The sequence below is a fragment of the Triticum urartu genome, chromosome 4A, assembly GCF_056163025.1.
Source record: "Triticum urartu cultivar PI428250 chromosome 4A, HENAU_Tu73, whole genome shotgun sequence".
Lineage (NCBI taxonomy): Eukaryota > Viridiplantae > Streptophyta > Magnoliopsida > Poales > Poaceae > Triticum > Triticum urartu.
Genome location: NC_141876.1, coordinates 110,599,785 through 110,619,910, shown reverse-complemented (window position 1 = coordinate 110,619,910; position 20,126 = coordinate 110,599,785). Strand labels below are relative to the sequence as shown.

Sequence of the window (20,126 nt, the reverse complement as noted above, 5' to 3'; positions counted from 1 at the left end):
AGATTGGCGAGACGACAATGATGCTACGATAGAGATCAAGGTGTTGGGCCGGTGACGATGGTGATCATGACGGTGCTTCGAAGATGGAGATCGCAAGCACAAGATGATGATGGCCATATCATATCACTTATATTGATTGCATGTGATGTTTATATTTTATGCATCTTATCTTGCTTTGATTGACGGTAGCATTTTAAGATGATCTCTCGCTAATTATCAAGAAGTGTTCTCCCTGAGTATGCACCGTTGCGAAAGTTCTTCGTGCTGAGACACCACGTGATGATCAGGTGTGATAGGCTCTACGTTCAAATACAACGGGTGCAAAACAGTTGCACACGCGGAATACTCATGTTATACTTGACGAGCCAAGCATATACAGATATGGCCTCGGAACACGGAGACCGAAAGGTCGAGCATGAATCATATAGTAGATATGATCAACATAGTGATGTTCACCAATGAAGCTAATCCATCTCACGTGATGATCGGACATGGTTTAGTTGATTTGGATCACGTGATCACTTAGAGGATTAGAGGGATGTCTATCTAAGTGGGAGTTCTTTAGTAATATGATTAATTGAACTTAAATTTATCATGAACTTAGTACCTGATAGTATCTTGCTTGTTTATGTTTGATTGTAGATAGATGGCCCGTGCTGTTGTTCCGTTGAATTTTAATGCGTTCCTTGAGAAAGCAAAGTTGAAAGATGATGGTAGCAATTACACGGACTGGGTCCGTAACTTGAGGATTATCCTCATTGCTGCACAGAAGAATTACATCCTGGAAGCACCACTGGGTGCCAGGCCTGCTGCTGGAGCAACACAGATGTTATGAACGTCTGGCAGAGCAAAGCTGATGACTACTCGATAGTTCTGTGTGCCATGCTTTACGGCTTAGAATCGGGACTTCAACGACGTTTTGAACGTCATGGAGCATATGAGATGTTCCAGGAGTTGAAGTTAATATTTCAAGAAAATGCCCGGATTGAGAGATATGGAGTCTCCAATAAGTTCTATAGGTGCAAGATGGAGGAGAACAATTCTGTCAGTGAGCATATACTCAAAATTTCTGGGTATTATAATCACTTGATTCAATTGGGAGTTAATCTTCCAGATGATTGCGTCATTGACAGAATTCTCCAATCACTTCCACCTAGCTACAATAGCTTCATGATGAACTATAATATGCAAGGGATGAATAAGACAATTCCCGAGCTCTTCGCAATGCTGAAAGCTGCGGAGGTAGAAATCAAGAAGGGGCATCAAGTGTTGATGGTTAACAAGACCACTAGTTTCAAGAAAAGGGGCAAAGGGAAGAAGAAGGGGAACTCCAAAAAGAACAGCAAGCAAGTTGCTGCTCAGGAGAAGAAACCCAAATCTGGACCTAAGCCTGAAACTGAGTGCTTCTACTGCAAGCAGACTGGTCACTGGAAGCGGAACTGCCCCAAGTATTTGGCGGATAAGAAGGATGGCAAGGTGAAGAAAGGTATATATGATATACATGTTAATGATGTGTACCTTACTAATGCTCACAGTACCACCTGGGTATTTGATACTGGTTCTGTTGCTAATATTTGCAACTCGAAACATGGACTACGGATTAAGCGAAGATTGGCTAAGGACGAGGTGACGATGCGCGTGGGAAATGGTTCCGAAGTCGATGTGATCGTGGTCGGCACGCTACCTCTACATCTACCTTCGAGATTAGTATTAGACCTAAATGATTGTTATTTGGTGCCAGCGTTGAGCATGAACATTATATCTGGATCTTGTTTGATGCGAGACAGTTATTCATTTAAATAAGAGAATAATGGTTGTTCTATTTATATGAGTAATATCTTTTATGGTCATGCACCCTTGAAGAGTGGTCTATTCTTATTAAATCTCGATAGTAGTGACACACATATTCATAATGTTGAAACCAAAAGATGCAGAGTTGATAATGATAGTGCAACTTATTTGTGGCACTGCCGTTTAGGTCATATTGGTGTAAAGCGCATGAAGAAACTCCATACTGATGGACTTTTGGAACCACTTGATTATGAATCGCTTGGTACTTGCGAACCGTGCCTTATGGGCAAGATGACCAAAACACCGTTCTCCGGTACTAAGGAGAGAGCAACAGATTTGTTGGAAATCATACATACAGATGTATGTGGTCCGATGAATGTTGAGGCTCGTGGCGGATATCGTTATTTTCTCACCTTCACAGATGACTTAAGCAGATATGGGTATATCTACTTAATGAAACATAAGTCTGAAACATTTGAAAAGTTCAAAGAATTTCAGAGTGAAGTTGAAAATCATCGTAACAAGAAAATAAAATTCCTACGATCTGATCGTGGAGGAGAATATTTGAGTTACGAGTTTGGTGTACATTTGAAACAATGCGGAATAGTTTCGCAACTCACGCCACCCGGAACACCACAGCGTAATGGTGTATCCGAACGTTGTAATCGTACTTCACTAGATATGGTGCGATCTATGATGTCTCTTACTGATTTACCGCTATCATTTTGGGGTTATGCTTTAGATACGGCCGCATTCACGTTAAATAGGGCACCATCAAAATCCGTTGAGACGACGCCTTATGAACTGTGGTTTGGCAAGAAACCAAAGTTGTCGTTTCTGAAAGTTTGGGGCTGCGATGCTTATGTGAAAAAGCTTCAACCTGATAAGCTCGAACCCAAATCAGAGAAATGTTTCTTCATAGGATATCCAAAGGAAACTACTGGATACACCTTCTATCACAGATCCGAAGGCAAGACTTTTGTTGCTAAATTCGGAAACTTTCTAGAGAAGGAGTTTCTCTCGAAAGAAGTGAGTGGGAGGAAAGTAGAACTTGATGAGGTAACTGTACCTGCTCCCTTATTGGAAAGTAGTACATCACAGAAACCGGTTTCTGTGACACCTACACCAATTAGTGAGGAAGCTAATGATGATGATCATGAAACTTCAGAACAAGATACTACTGAACCTCGTAGATCAACCAGAGTAAGATCCGCACCAGAGTGGTATGGTAATCCTGTTCTGGAAGTCATGCTACTAGATCATGATGAACCTACGAACTATGAAGAAGCGATGGTGAGCCCAGATTCCGCAAAATGGCTTGAAGCCATGAAATCTGAGATGGGATCCATGTATGAGAACAAAGTGTGGACTTTGGTTGACTTGCCCAAAGATCGTCAAGCAATTGAGAATAAATGGATCTTCAAGAAGAAGACTGACGCTGACGGTAATGTTACTGTCTACAAAGCTCAACTTGTCGCAAAAGGTTTTCGACAAGTTCAAGGGATTGACTACGATGAGACCTTCTCACCCGTAGCGATGCTTAAGTCTGTCCGAATCATGTTAGCAATTGTCGCATTTTATGATTATGAAATTTGGCAGATGGATGTCAAAACTGCATTCCTGAATGGATTTCTGGAAGAAGAGTTGTATATGATGCAGCCAGAAGGTTTTGTCGATCCAAAGGGAGCTAACAAAGTGTGCAAGCTCCAGCGATCCATTTATGGACTGGTGCAAGCCTCTCGGAGTTGGAATAAACGCTTTGATAATGTGATTAAAGCATTTGGTTTTGTATAGACTTTTGGAGAAGCCTGTATTTACAAGAAAGTGAGTGGGAGCTCTGTAGCATTTCTGATATTATATGTAGATGACATATTACTAATCGGAAATGATATAGAATTTCTGGATAGCATAAAGGGATACTTGAATAAGAGTTTTTCAATGAATGACCTCGGTGAAGCTGCTTACATATTGGGCATTAAGATCTATAGAGATAGATCAAGACGCTTAATTGGACTTTCACAAAGCACATACCTGGACAAAGTTTTGAAGAAGTTCAAAATGGATCAAGCAAAGAAAGGATTCTTGCCTGTGTTAAAAGGTGTGAAATTGAGTAAGACTCAATGCCCGACCACTGCAGAAGATAGAGAGAAAATGAAAGATGTTCCCTATGCTTCAGCCATAGGCTCTATCATGTATGCAATGCTGTGTACCAGACATGATGTATGTCTTGCTATAAGTCTAGCAGGGAGGTACCAAAGTAATCCATGAGTGGATCACTGGACAGCGGTCAAGAACATCCTGAAATACCTGAAAAGGACTAAGGATATGTTTCTCATATATGAAGGTAACAAAGAGCTCATCGTAAATGGTTACGTTGATGCAAGCTTTGACACTGATCCGGATGATTCTAAATCGCAAACCGGATACGTGTTTACATTAAATGGTGGAGCTGTCAGTTGGTGCAGTTCTAAACAAAGCGTTGTGGCGGGATCTACATGTGAAGCGGAGTACATAGCTGCTTTGGAAGCAGCAAACGAAGGAATCTGGATGAAGGAGTTCATATCCGATCTAGGTGTCATACCTAGTGCATCGGGTCCAATGAAAATCTTTTGTGACAATACTGGTGCAATTGCCTTGGCAAAGGAATCCAGATTTCACAAGAGAACCAAGCACATCAAGAGACGCTTCAATTCCATCCGGGATCTAGTCCAGGTGGGAGACATAGAGATTTGCAAGATACATACTGATCTGAATGTAGCAGACCCGTTGACTAAGCCTCTTCCACGAACAAAACATGATCAGCACCAAAACTCCATGGGTGTTAAAATCATTACTGTATAATCTAGATTATTGACTCTAGTGCAAGTGGGAGACTGAAGGAAATATGCCCTAGAGGCAATAATAAAGTTATTATTTATTTCCTTATATCATGATAAAAGTTTATTATTCATGCTAGAATTGTATTATCCGGAAACATAATACTTGTGTGAATACATAGACAAACTAAACGTCACTAGTGTGCCTCTACTTGACTAGCTCATTAATCGAAGATGGTTATGTTTCCTAACCATAGACATGTGTTGTCATTTGATTAACGGGATCACATCATTAGGAGAATGATGTGATTGACATGACCCATTCCATTAGCTTAGCACCCAATCGTTTAGTATGTTGCTATTACTTTCTTCATGACTTATACATGTTCCTATGACTATGAGATTATGCAACTCCCGTTTGACGGAGGAACACTTTGTGTGCTACCAAACGTCACAACGTAACTGGGTGATTATAAAGGAGCTCTATAGGTGTCTCCAAAGGTACATGTTGGGTTGGCGTATTTCGAGATTAGGATTTGTCACTCCGATTGTCGGAGAGGTATCTCTGGGCCCTCTCGGTAATGCACATCACATAAGCCTTGCAAGCATTACAACTAATGAGTTAGTTGCGAGATGATGTATTACGAAACGAGTAAAGAGACTTGCCGGTAACGATATTGAACTAGGTATTGAGATACCGACGATCGAATCTCGGGCAAGTAACATACCGATGACAAAGGGAACAAAGTATGTTGTTATGCGGTCTGACCGATAAAGATCTTCGTAGAATATGTGGGAGCCAATATGAGCATCCAGGTTCCGCTATTGGTTATTGACCGGAGACATGTCTCGGTCATGTCTACATTGTTCTCGAACCCGTAGGGTCCGCACGCTTAACGTTACGATGACGGTTTCATTATGAGTTTATATATTTTGATGTACCGAAGTTTGTTCGGAGTCCCAGATATGATCACGGACATGACGAGGAGTCTCGAAATAGTCGAGACATAAAGATTGATATATTGGACGGCTATATTCGGACACCGGAAGTGTTCCGGGTGATTTCGGAGAAAACCGGAGTGCCGGAGGGTTGCCGGAACCCCCGGGAGAAGTAATGGGCCTTATGGGCCCTAGTGGAGAGAGAGAGGGGTGGCCAGGGTGGGCCGCGCGCCCCCTCCCTCTCTGGTCCGAATTGGACTAGGAGAGGGGGGGCGCCCCTTTCCTTCTCCCTCTCCCCCTTCCTTTCCCCCTCCTAGTAGGAGTAGGAAAGAGGGGAGTCCTACTCCTACTAGGAGGAGGACTCCTCCTTGGCATGCCCAAGGGCCAGCCAGCCTCCCCCCTTGCTCCTTTATATACGAGGGCAGGGGGCACCTCTAGACACACAAGTTGATCCTCGTGATCGTTTTCTTAGCCGTGTGCGGTGCCCCCCTCCACCATACTCCTCGATAATATTGTAGCGGTGCTTAGGTGAAGCCCTGCGACGGTAGAAGATCAAGATCGTCACCACGCCATCGTGCTGACGGAACTGTTCCCCGACACTTTGCTGGATTAGAGTCCGGGGATCGTCATCGAGCTGAATGTGTGCTAAAACTCGGAGGTGCCGTAGTTTCGGTGCTTGATCGGTCGAGCCGTGAAGACGTACGACTACATCAACCGCGTTTTCATAACGCTTCCGCTGTCGGTCTACGAGGGTATGTAGACAACACTCTCCCCTCTCGTTGATATGCATCACCATGATCTTGCGTGTGCGTAGGAATTTTTTTGAAATTACTACGTTCCCCAACAATCTTTTCAATAGCATCAACCTTGGCTTTATCAACTTCAATACCTCTTTCAGAAACTTTATGCCCCAAGACAATACCTTCATTAACCATAAAGTGGCACTTTAGGTGGAGGAGGATCCCCTAAAATTTCAACAGGCAAATTGTGTTACAGAATAGGTTCCTGTTTAAAGAATACTTCATCTAGTTCCCTTCTTTCATTCATAAACATATCATTCTCATGGTCTAGCAAATATTGTTCTAAAGGATCACTAGGAGGTACGGCAATAGAAGCAAGACCAATAATTTCATCCTTACTAGGCAATTCTTCTTCACGGTGTTGTTTACTAAATTTAGAGAAATTAAACTCATGAGTCATATCATCTAAGCCGACAGTAACAACATCCCTTGTGCAATCTATGGTAGCATTAACAGTATTCAAGAAGGGTCTACCAAATATAATGGGACAAAAGCTATCTTGTGGGGAACCAAGAACAAGAAAATCAGCAAGATATTTAGTTTTCCCACACAAGACTTCAACATCTCTAACAATTCCCATTGATGAAATAGTATCTCTATTAGCAAGTTTAATAGTGACATCAATTTCTTCTAACTCAACAGGTGCAATGTCATGCATAATTTCTTTGTATAAGTCAATAGGTATTGCACTAGCACTAGCACCCATATCACATAAGCCATGATAACAATGATCTCCTATTTTAACAGAAATAACAGGCATGCCTACCACAGGTCTAGGTTTATCTGTATCACGGGGTTTAGCAATTCTAGCAGTTTCATTACAGAAGTAAATAACATGCCCATGTATATTATCAGACAAGAGATCTTTAACAATAGCAATATTAGGTTCAACTTTAACTTGCTCAGGAGGTGTATATGTTTTAATATTGCTTTTACGAACCACGGTTGAAGCTTTAGCATGATCCTTTATCCTAACAGGGAAAGGTGGTTTCTCAACATAACAAGTAGGAACAATAGGATCATTATAAGTGACAGTCTTTTCTTCAACTTTAATAGGTGCAGCTACTTTTACTTCTATGGGAGGATGATATTTAAACCACTTCTCCTTAGGGAGATCAACATAAGTAGCAAAAGATTCACAGAAAGAAGCTACTATCTCAGAGTCAAGTCCATATTTAGTGCTAAACTTACGGAAAATATCGGTATCCATAAAAGATTTAACACAATCAAACTTAGGTGTCATACCTGACTCCTTACCTTCGTCGAGGTCCCAATCTTCAGAATTGCGTTTAATTCTATCAAATAAATTCCATCTGAATTCAGTAGTCTTCATCATAAAAGAGCCAGCACAAGAAGTATCGAGCATGGTTTGATTATTATGAGAAAGCCGAGCATAAAAACTTTGCATAATTATTTCTCTCGAGAGCTCATGTTTGGGGCATGAATATAACAGTGATTTAAGCCTCCCCCAAGCTTGAGCGATGTTTCTCCTTCGCGAGGCTAGAAATTATATATATAATTGCAATCACGATAAACAAGATGCATAGGGTAATACTTTTGATGAAATTCCAACTTAAATCTTTTATAGTCCCAGAATCTCATGTCATCACATAGCCTATACCATATCAATGCGTCTCCCTTCAAAGATAAAGGGAAGACTTTCTTCTTAGCAACATCATCGGGTATACCTGCAAGCTTAAATAATCCACAAACTTCATTCACATATATTAAGTGCTCATCGGGATGCTTTGTTCCATCTCCTATAAAAGGGTTAGCTAGCAGTTTTTCCATCATACCCGAAGGAAATTCAAAAGGAGTTTCATTTTCAATAGGTTCGGTAGGTTGAGGAGCAACTCTTTGCTCTACTGAACAGGGTGAAGATACCTCGAACAAGCCCCTCAGAGAATTACTTTCCATAGTAACAAGTGACAGTAAATTGCAGCACACTATATAAATTTTTCCTTACCAAATTCCACCTACCAAAAGCGCTACACTCCCCGGCAATGGCGCCATAAAAGAGTCTTGATGTCCCACAAGTATAGGGGATCTATCGTAGTCCTTTCGATAAGTAAGAGTGTCGAACCCAACGAGGAGCAGAAGGAAATGGTAAGCGGTTTTCAGGAAGGTATTCTCTGCAAGTACTGAAATAAGTGGTAACAGATAGTTTTGTGATATGATAAATTGTAGCAAGCAACAAGTAACAAAAGTAAATAAAGTGCAGCAAGGTGGCCCAATCCTTTTGTATCAAAGGACAAGACGGAACAAACTCTTATAATAGGAAAAGCGCTGTCACTCTAGCAACCCATCATCTACTTATTACTTCCCAATGCCTTCCTCTAGGCCCAAATAATGGTGAAGTGTTATGTAGTCGACGTTCACATAACACCACTAGAGGCTAGACAACATACATCTTATCAAAATATCAAACGAATACCAAATTCACATGACTACTCATAGCAAGACTTCTCCCTTGTCCTCGGGAACTAATGTAATTACTCACAAAGCATATTCATGTTCATAATCAGAGGGGTAATAATATGCATATAGGATCCGAACATATGATCTTCCACCAAATAAACCAACTAGCATCAACTACAAGGAGTAATCAACACTACTAGCAACCTACTAGCACCAATCCCGGACTTTGAGACAAGAATTGGATGCAAGAGATGAACTAGGGTTTGGAGATGAGATGGTGCTGGTGAAGATGTTGATGGAGATTGCCCTCTCCTGATGAGAGGAGCGTTGGTGATGACGATGGTGATGATTCCCCCCTCCCGGAGGGAAGTTTCCCCGGTAGAACAGCTCTGTCGGAGCTCTAGATTGGATCCGCCAAGGTTCCTCCTCGTGGCGGCGGAGTCTCGTCCCGAAAAGTTCCTTCCTATTTTTTTCTCATCGAAAGACTTCATATAGGAGAAGATGGGCGTCGGAGAGGCACTAGGGGGCCCACGAGGTAGGGGGGCGCGCCCTAGGGGGGCGCCCCCCACCCTCATGAGCAGGGTGTGGGCCCCCTGGCCTTCATCTTTGGTGAGGATTTTTCTTTATTTGTTTTAAGATGTTCCGTGGAGTTTCAGGACTTTTGGAGTTGCGCAGAATAGGTCTCTAATATTTGCTCCTTTTCCAGCCCAGAATTCCAGCTGCCGGCATTCTCCCTCCTTATGTAAACCTTGTAAAATAAGAGAGAATAGCCATAAGTATTGTGACATAAAGTGAAATAACAGCCCATAATGCAATAAATATCGATATAAAAGCATGATGCAAAATGGACGTATCAAAGAGATGAACTAGGGTTTTGAGATGAGATGGTGCTGATGAAGATGTTGATGGAGATTGCCCTCTCCCGATGAGAGGAGCGTTGGTGATGACGATGGCGATGATTTCCCCCTCCGGGAGAGAAGTTTCCTCGGCAGAATAGCTCTGCCGGAGCCCTAGATTGGTTCCACCAAGGTTCTACCTTGTGGCGGCGGAGTTTCGTCCCGAAAGGTTGCTTCTAGTTTTTTCTCGATCAAAGACTTCATATAGCAGAAGATGGTCATCGGAGAGCCACCAGGGGGGCCACGAGGTAGGGGGCACGCCCTAGGGGGGCGCCCCCCACCCTCGTGGACAGGGTGTGGGCCCCCTGGTCTTCATCTTTGGCGAGGATTTTTCATTATTTATTATAAGGTATTCCGTGGAGTTTCAGGACTTTTGGAGTTGTGCAGAATAGGTCTCTAATATTTGCTCCTTTTCCAGCCCAGAATTCCAGCTACCGGCATTCTCCCTCCTTATGTAAACCTTATAAAATAAGAGAGAATAGCCATAAGTATTGTGACATAATGTGAAATAACATCCCATAATGCAATAAATATCGATATAAAAGCATGATGCAAAATGCACGTATCATAGGTAAGAACGGTTCTTGCTCAGCCCGTAGCAACCACGTAAAATTTGCAACAACAAAGTAGAGGACGTCTAACTTGTTTTTGGAGGGCATGTTGTGATGTGACATGGTCAAGACATGATGCTAAATTTTATTGTATGAGATGATCATGTTTTGTAACAGAGTTATCGGCAACTGGCAGGAGCCATATGGTTGTCGCTTTATTGCATGAAATGCAATCGCCATGTAATTGCTTTACTTTATCACTAAGCGGTAGCGATAGTCGTAGAAGCAATAGTTGGCGAGACGACAATGATGCTTCAATGGAGATCAAGGTGTCAAGCCGGTGACGATGGTGATCATGACGCTGCTTTGAAGATGGAGATCAAAGGCACAAGATGATGATGGCCATATCATATCACTTATATTGATTGCATGTGATGTTTATCCTTTATGCATCTTATTTTGCTTAGTTCGGCGGTAGCATTATAAGATGATCTCTCACTAAATTTGAAGGTACAAGTGTTCTCCCTGAGTATGCACCATTGCTACAGTTCGTCGTGCCGAGACACCACGTGATGATCGGGTGTGATAAGCTCTACGTTCACATACAACGGGTGCAAGCCAGTATTGCACACGCAGAATACTCGGGTTAAGCTTGATGAGCCTAGCATATGCAGATATGGCCTCGGAACACGGCCTCGGAACACTGAGACCGAAAGGTCGAGCGTGAATCATATAGTAGATATGATCAACATAGTGATGTTCACCATTGAAAACTACTCCATCTCACGTGACGATCGGACATGGTTTAGTTGATATGGATCACGTGATCACTTAGATGATTAGAGAGATATCTATCTAAGTGGGAGTTCTTAAGTAATTTGATTAATTGAACTTTAATTTATCATGAACTTAGTACCTGATAGTATTTTGCATGTCTATGTTGTTGTAGATAGATGGCCCGTGTTGTTCTGTTGAATTTTAATGCGTTCCTAGAGAAAGCTAAGTTGAAAGATGATGATAGCAACTACACGGACTGGGTCCGTAACTTGAGGATTATCCTCATTGTTGCACAGAAGAATTACATCCTGGAAGCACCGCTAGGTGATAAACCCGCTGCAGGAGCAACGCCAGATGTTATGAACACCTGGGAGAGCAAAGCTGATGACTACTCGATAGTTCAGTGTGCCATGCTTTACGGCTTAGAACCGGGACTTCAACGATGTTTTGAACGTCCTGGAGCATATGAGATGTTCCAGGAGTTGAAGTTAATATTTCAAGCAAATTCCTGGATTGAGAGATACGAAGTATCCAAAAAGTTCTACAGCTGCAAAATGGAGGAGAATAGTTCTGTCAGTGAACATATACTCAGAATGTCTGGGTACCACAACCACTTGACTCGGCTGGGAGTTAATCTTCCTGATGATAGTGTCATTGACAGAGTTCTTCAATCACTTCCACCAAGCTACAATAGCTTCATGATGAACTATAATATGCAAGGGATGGATAAGACTATTCCCGAGCTCTTCGCAATGCTAAAGGCTGCGAAGGTGAAATCAAGAAGGAGCATCAAGTGTTGATGGTCAACAAGACCACTAGTTTCAAGAAAAAAGGTAAAGGAAAGAAGGGGAACTTCAAGAAGAAGAACAAGCCAGTTGTTGCTCAAGTGAAGAAACCCAAGTCTGGACCTGAGCCTGAAACTGAGTGCTTCTACTACAAAGGGACTGGCCACTGGAAGCGGAACCGCCCCAAGTATTGGCGGAGAAGAAGGATGGCAAAGTGAAAGGTATATTTGATATACATGTTATTGATGTGTACCTTACTAATGCTCGCAGTAGCGCCTGGGTATTTGATAGCGGTTCTGTTGCTAATATTTGCAACTCGAAACAGGGGCTACGGATTAAGCGAAGATTGGCTAAGGACAAGGTGGCGATGCACATGGGAAATGGTTCCAAAGTCGACGTGATCGCCGTCGGCACGCTACCTCTACATCTACCTTCGGGATTAGTTTTAGACCTAAATAATTGTTATTTGGTGCCAGCGTTGAGCATGAACATTATATCTGGATCTTGTTTGATGTGAGACGGTTATTCATTTAAATCAGAGAATAATGGTTGTTCTATTTATATGAGTAATATCTTTTATGGTCATGCACCCTTGATGAGTGGTCTATTTTTACTAAATCTTGATAGTAATGATAGACATGTTCAAAGTATTGAAGCCAAAAGATGCAGAGTTGATAATGATAGTGGAACTTACTTGTGGCACTGCCGTTTGGGTCATATTGGTGTAAAGCACATGAAGAAACTCCATTCTGATGGACTTCTATAATCACTTGATTATGAATCACTTAGTACTTGCGAACCATGCCTCATGGGCAAGATGACTAAAACTCCGTTCTCCGAAACAATGGAGCGAGCAACAGAGTTATTGGAAATCATACATACTGATGTATGTGGTCCAATGAACATTGAGGCTCGTGGCGGATATCGTTATTTTCTCACCTTCACAGATGATTTGAGCAGATATGGGTCTATCTACTTAATGAAACATAATTCTGAAACATTTAAAAAGTTCAAAGAATTTCAGAGTGAAGTGGAAAATCATCATAACAAGAAAATAAAGTTTCTACGATCTGATCATGAAGGAGAATATTTGAGTTACGAGTTTGGTCTTCATTTGAAACAATGCGGAATAGTTTCGTAACTCATGCCACCCGGAACACCACAGCATAATGGTGTGTCTGAACGTCGTAATCGTACTTTACTAGATATGGTGCGATCTGTGATGTCTCTTACTGATTTACAGCTATCGTTTTGGGGTTATGCTTTAGAGACCGCTGCATTCACATTAAATAGGGCACCATCTAAATCCGTTGAGACGACACCTTATGAACTGTGGTTTGGCAAGAAACCCAAGTTGTCGTTTCTTAAAGTTTGGGGCTGCGATGCTTATGTGAAAAAACTTCAACCTGATAAGCTCGAATCCAAATCGGAGAAATGTGTCTTCATAGGATACTCAAAGGAGACTGTTGGGTACACCTTCTATCATAGATCCAAAGGCAAAATATTCGTTGCTAAGTATGGATCCTTTCTAGAGAAGGAGTTTCTCTCAAAAGAAGTGAGTGGGAGGAAAGTAGAACTTGATGAGGTAATTGTACCTTCTCCCTTATTGGAAAGTAGTTCATCACTGAAATCAGTTCTAGTGATTCCTACACCAATAAGTGAGGAAGCTAATGATGATGATCATGAAGCTTCTGATCAAGTTACCACTGAACCTCGTAGGTCAACCAGAGTAAGATCCGCACTAGAGTGGTACAGTAATCCTGTTCTGGAGGTCATGTTACTTGATCATGACGAACCTACGAACTATGAGGAAGCGATGATGAGCCCAGATTCCGCAAAATGTCTTGAGGCCATGAAATCTAAGATGGGATCCATGTATGAGAACAAAGTGTGGACTTTGGTTGACTTGTCCAATGATTGACAGGCCATAGAGAATAAATGGATCTTCATGAAGAAGACTGACGCTGACGGTAATGCTACTGTTTACAAAGCTCGACTTGTTGCAAAACGTTTTCGACAAGTTCAAGGAGTTGACTACGATGAGACCTTCTCACCCGTAGCGATGCTTAAGTCCGTCCGAATCATGTTAGCAATTGCCGGATTTTATGATTATGAAATTTGGCAAATGGATGTCAAAATTGCATTCCTTAATGGATATCTTAAAGAAGAGTTGTATATGATGCAACCAGAAGGTTTTGTCGATCCAAAAGGTGCTAACAATGTGTGCAAGCTCCAGCGATCCATTTATGGACTGGTGCAAGCCTCTCGGAGTTGAAATATACGGTTTGATAGTGTGATCAAAGCATATGGTTTTATACAGACTTTTGGAGAAGTCTGTATTTACAAGAAAGTGAGTGAGAGCTCTGTAGCATTTCTGATATTATATGTAGATGACATATTGTTGATCGGAAATGATACTGAATTTCTGAATAGCATAAAAGGATACTTGAATAAGAATTTTTCAATGAAAGACCTCGGTGAAGCTGCTTATATATTGGGCATCAAGATCTATAAAGATAGATCAAGACGCTTAATTGGACTTTCACAAAGCACATACATTGATAAAGTTTTGAAGAAGTTCAAAATGGATCAAGTAAAGAAAGGGTTCTTGCATGTGTTACAAGGTGTGAAGTTGAGTCAGACTCAATGCCCGACCACTGCAGAAGATAGAGAGAAAATGAAAAACATTCCCTATGCTTCAGCCATAGGTTCTATCATGTATGCAATGCTGTGTACCAGACCTGATGTGTGCCTTGCTATTAGTTTAGCAGGGAGGTACCAAAGTAATCCAGGAATGAATCACTGGACAGCGGTCAAGAACATCCTGAAATACCTGAAAAGGACTAAGGATATGTTTCTCGTTTATGGAGGTGATAAAGAGCTCGTCGTAAATGGTTACGTCGATGCAAGCTTTGACACTGATCTGGATGACTCTAAATCACAAACCGGATACATATTTTTATTAAATGGTGGAGCTGTCAGTTGGTGTAGTTCCAAGCAGAGCGTCGTGGCGGGATCTACGTGTGAAGCGGAGTACATAGCTGCTTCAGAAGCAGCAAATGAATGAGTTCATATCCAATATAGGTGTAGTACCTAGTGCATCGGGTCCAATAAATATCATTTGTGACAATACTGGTGCAATTGCCTTGGCAAAGGAATCCAGATTTTACAAGAGAACCAAACACATCAAGAGACGCTTCAATTCCATCCGCGATCAAGTCAAGGAGGGAGACATAGAGATTTGCAAGATACATACGGATCTGAATGTTGCAGACCCGTTGACTAAGCCTCTTTCACGAGCAAAATATGATCAGCACCAAGACTCCATGGGTGTTAGAATCATTACAGTGTAATCTAGATTATTGACTCTAGTGCAAGTGGGAGACTAAAGGAAATATGCCCTAAAGGCAATAATAAAGTTGTTATTTATATTTCCTTATATCATGATAAATGTTTATTATTCATGCTAGAATTGTATTAACCGGAAACTTAGTACATGTGTGAATACATAGACAAACAAAGTGTCACTAGTATGTCTCTACTTGACTAGCTCGTTGAATCAATGATGGTTATGCTTCCTAACCATAGTTTAGACTGGCGACACTATCTCACCTACGAATATACATTGTTTAGACTGGCGACACTATCTCAAAATGCTTGTTTCCAATAGTACAAATCAATAAATCAAGCTTATATCTTTAACATATACTACTATTTAACTACATAATGACAGTACAATTCAGATTGACTTAACTACGGACTGAACTTGAACAATAATATTCATTACAATTCAGATACACTAAACTATAGACAAAACTTGAACGGCAACATTCAGTTAAATTCAGATTCACTAGACTACAGACTAACCTTTAACAACAAGATTGAGTTTAATCCAGTCAAAATGAATAAGATTCGGTTTCAGATGACTAGTCACTACACACACATTGAAATCAAACAACTGCAGAGCAAAGTGGTGAAACAACAAGGCAAGGAAAAATTAACTTCATTGCACAATCCTAAAATCTCATCCCAATGTCTATGCCATCAAAAGCAACACATTTCTTGGAACTGGCCGGGTGAAGCTCACATTTGATGGACGGATCCGCTACCATGCCACAAAAAGATGCATCCACAATGGTCTCAGGGTTCTCCGGCGTTATCAGAATCTAAATAAACCAACAAATCCTTCCAAAGAGGCTCGAATGAGAGCTCAAACCCAAACTCCCCAAATCCAAACCCTAACCCAACCCAAATATGTAGTTCTTGAGCAGCGTGAAACTTACCCACAAATTCATATCCATGTCGGTGTACTAGGAGTGGAGACCTTCCTCGCTGCACTCCTCTCCATCTCTCCATGAAGGCATAGCGTGGCGGCGACTTGAGAGAGAGGGGGGGGGGGGGGTGTTGTTTCCCTAGAGGGGGAAATTCCGACCGAGCCGGCCCCGACCGGCCGTTAACGTCGCGCCATCACCCGTGTCGCCACGTGAGGGGTTTGCCATGTCAGAACGCGCTCAAAAAAAAATACTCAATGCTTTTTTTTACATAGTCAATTCTTCTGTGCGGTGATTTTTGGCACGAATTGTAAAGTGGTGGTTTCCTGCTAATGAGGCCGCTATTGTGATGGTTTTTTGCATCTCACTCTCCTAAACCATGAGATGTACATTTATCCTTTTTGTTATAATCTTGCGATCGAGATCACATGACTATTCTCTCTGGTTTATTCGCCATCTCAAAAAAAGACACGAACACACAGAGGGGATAGACATCATACCACATGGTCAGGATTGGAAGCATGATTGCTAGCTGCCCATGCCATGCTTTTATCTCCTTGGCATCTGCAACCCAACCCTGTGTGCGTGCCTTTCCATTCACTCCCACCACCCACCATTGCCAGATTATTACAGTGCACACACCACACCAAAAGGGGGTCATTAAGGGCAATACTCTAAACTAATCATGGAGCAATGGAGCCTAAAGCTTGTTTACTGAGCAAAGCTTCAGACACCGTCCCCTAATCTCAGCACCCCTTTCTCCCTCCCTCCCTCCCAACAAGGTTTAAGATAGGTCTGCCTTCTAGCTACATCTCCTTCCTCTCCAACCACAATGGATGCAACTGCAGCTGGCAAGAAGATGGGCATAGGAGGAGAGAAAAAGCAGCAGAGGAAACCAGGTTCTTCCTTCTGGGGAGCCATGGCGTTGAAGAGCAGAAGCCAGCCAGGAGGAGCAGGAGAAAGCAAGAACATCAAGAGCGAGAGGAAGACGACGACGACCACAACGAAAAGGAGTGTCAGCATTGGTAGGAGCATGACTTGCCCAGGGTCAATCTGCGGCACCAAGGAGAGCGCTGTGCTGAGCAGGGAAAGCTGCCGGAATAGCCATAGCGGCCGCAATGTCTCCAGCAGCAGTAGGTCTCTCAAGGCTCCGGACAATGACATCTTGTCCGTGCCCGTGGTGGCTTCCGGCGCGGTCGTGTCAGCGTCGTCGTCGTTCAACTCGGAGACCTCGGTGGCTACGACGGCGACCACTGTCAGCTCCTCCTCCTCGTCGTCGTCGGCTCTCTCGTCGCCGCTTTCGTCCATCGTTGCCGGTTCCAGGTCTTTCAGGAAGCTCTCCGGCTGCTACTACGAGTGCCACTCGGCGCTCGACCCCAGGACAAGCCTCGTCGGCGGCGCCGGCATGCTCCCCTGCTCCGACTGCGACGAGTTCTTCGTCAAAGCCGAGTCCCTCGAGCTTCACCGAGCAACCCGCCATGCAGGTAACCAAAAACGCAGCTGATTAAAGCTTTACATTCTTCAATCATATATAATTTTGATGCAAATCCATTGATGCATGAATGTTTGCAGTTTCGGAGCTCGGCGCCGAGGACACGAGCAGGAACGTGGTGGAGATCATCTTCCAGTCGAGCTGGCTCGTCGGGAAGCCGCGGGCGGCGCCGATTTGCAGGATCGAGAGGATTCTGAAGGTGTACAGCTCCGGCAGGACCGTGGAGAGGTTCGAGCAGTACAGGGAGCGCGTCAAGGCGATTGCGGCGAGCAGCACCGATGAGCTGGCCAGGAGGAGCTTCCCGCGGTGCGCCGCCGACGGCAACGAGATCCTCCGGTTCCACTGCACCACCTTCACGTGCTCCCTCGGCCTCGCCGGCGCCACCTCCGTCTGCCGGTCGTCCCCGCAGCAGTGCAAACTGTGCAGCATTATCAGAGACGGCTTCAGGTACTGAACCAACACCGTGCAAATTTTCAGAGTTCAGAGCTAAAGTTTTTCAGGGCCTTCAGCTTGACAAATTTTGTGTTGGTTATCGTCAGGGTCGACGGCGATGGGAAAATTGCGACGATGGCGACGAGCGGGCGGGCTCACGACAAGGCGCAAACGCCTCTGCCGGGCGGCGGCGGCGGCGAGAAGAGGGCGATGCTGGTGTGCAGGGTGGTGGCAGGGAGAGTGAAGAAGCTCGTCAACAGCAGCAATTCTTCAGAGGAGTCTGGCTGTGACAGCGTCAGTTCCTGCTCAGATTTGGATGAACTCTCTGTGTTCAACCCATTGGCTATACTGCCTTGCTTTGTAGTGATGTATGCAGTGGCTACTGAGACATAATAATCACATTGTCTGTGGTGTGGTGTGTAACATAACTTTGCTGCTAGTTTTGCTCCCTTAATTCGCTTCTCTTTGTAGCCCCTCTGTTCCCCGTTGATGATCATCAGTTCATGATTCAAATTTTCCGGTTGCAAATCCTTTCAAGTCATGTTTGGAAATTTCACAGGATTCAGGCCAAGAAAGCATCTCAAACCACAACTATTGATCATCAAAATCTGTATTTTTTAAACATTACAATAAACAAAAGAAGGTAGTACAAGATGAGAATAAGGCCATGCAATAGGCTCCAAACCTGTAACATGCGCCAGCTTCCAAGATCTACCAAAATCAATGTCAATGCAGGTCTCTGTCCCTTTGTGCTGGGCAGATCAGACGCTTGCACCCATAAGCATACGTTTTGGGTTCTTCCGCGGAACAGCCAGACAAAGGATTAAGAACAAACAGTCACTTTGGGAGAAGCAATGGACTGTACTGAACTACTGATTACTCAATCTCTTGTAATTCCCCTTGAGATGCTACCACCCAGCTGCATCCAGCTCAACCTACTCTGCAAAATAGATGTTTAATTAGTACTAATCCCAACCTAGCTACTCCTAGTTTAAACAATGCTGTAAAAAACCTAGGTTAATTAGGCCCTAGCAAGTAGATAGAGGTATTTAATGGTTACCACTTGTACCTGCATTTTAATTGAAATGGAGGGGCTTAGACAGGTAGCACAAGCTGATTCCAGAACAAACAGGTCATGGGTCCAAGATTGGTCATGGATCATTGTCATGTGACCTGCTCTGTACATGGAGAACGACAAGCTGAAAGAGACAGTTACAGCAAAGAATGTCAATGGCACAGCTTGAAAAGAAGATCGGTGTCCACAAGTTGCTTGTTTTATTGGGTTTGGATTCTTCAGGCGACGTTCTTCAGACGTCGCTGTGTGGGGTTGGATCAAGATTCAGCTTCAAAACAAACATGGGAGCATTATTTTTTTTATATCGGCCTGTTAGCTACCTACCGATATCAAGATTCCTCATGAGGTAATTGGTTAAGAGTTACAACCATTCTGTGGCCCGGTCAATGTGCAAAGACAGCTGCATGTGCTTCGCCTTACCAGGGATGCAGCTCAAACCAAAATCAAAGTATAGGGGGTTTCTTTTTAAAAAATGATTAAATTCATTTTAACCCTTATTTTAACAGGGTTTAACCCATTTAAGACATTTTTCACCAGTATCAACCCATTTAGGGATGGTTTGGGATAGGTGTGCCACATTTACCCTTTTTAAATTTCAGGATGTTTTGTCAAGTGGGTCCCAGTTGTCAAGGTACACGTGGCTTGTCATGTCGACTCTGCAACAGTTTTCTTCCACGCGCATGCTCTCGCCTGGTTTGGTCTCCGGTTCGGCTCCGTGCACCCCGCGCGCCTGGTCCCGCGTCGTGTGCCTCTTCTGCAGTACATGGTGCGCCCCGCCCATCTCCTTCCTCCCCTGCGAAGGAACCACCGCGTCAATCAGCTTCAGCAACCTCCGCCGTTGTGTTCTTCACCGGTCCGGTTGTGGTGCGGCCTAGCCAACCGGTGCGGGGAGCCGGACCGTGCAGGCAAGTCATGCGTACCTAATCGTTAAAAGAGAAGTTTGCTGGTTCCGTTTTAGAGCTTCCAGCTTGAATTTTGGCCACATTTACTCTCTAGTTGAAGCTTAATCGTTGTTTACATCCTGAATTTTCAGCCTCGGAATTCTCCAAAAGTTTTGATTTCAAATTTCAAGTTTTAAATTTG

General features: G+C 43.2%; 1 protein-coding gene across 1 annotated transcript; it reads left to right on the top strand.

The window, feature by feature from the left end:
• The first annotated feature begins 16,663 nt into the window (after positions 1 to 16,663).
• Positions 16,664 to 18,407, top strand: LOC125553651 (uncharacterized). The gene is made up of 3 exons (XM_048717404.2): positions 16,664 to 17,528; positions 17,617 to 17,983; positions 18,076 to 18,407. The coding sequence occupies exons 1-3, from the start codon at positions 16,877 to 16,879 to the stop codon at positions 18,359 to 18,361; spliced, it is 1,305 nt and encodes a 434-aa protein (XP_048573361.2). The 5' UTR covers positions 16,664 to 16,876; the 3' UTR covers positions 18,362 to 18,407.
• Positions 18,408 to 20,126: the final 1,719 nt, after the last annotated feature.

Bases quoted from the DNA above. Each gene is read 5' to 3' on its own strand.
- LOC125553651 (XM_048717404.2), top strand. From the start codon at position 16,877: ATGGATGCAACTGCAGCTGGCAAGAAGATGGGCATAGGAGGAGAGAAA. The intron at 17,529-17,616 runs GTAACCAAAAAC...GAATGTTTGCAG, and splicing joins CCGAGCAACCCGCCATGCAG to TTTCGGAGCTCGGCGCCGAG. The intron at 17,984-18,075 runs GTACTGAACCAA...GGTTATCGTCAG, and splicing joins ATTATCAGAGACGGCTTCAG to GGTCGACGGCGATGGGAAAA.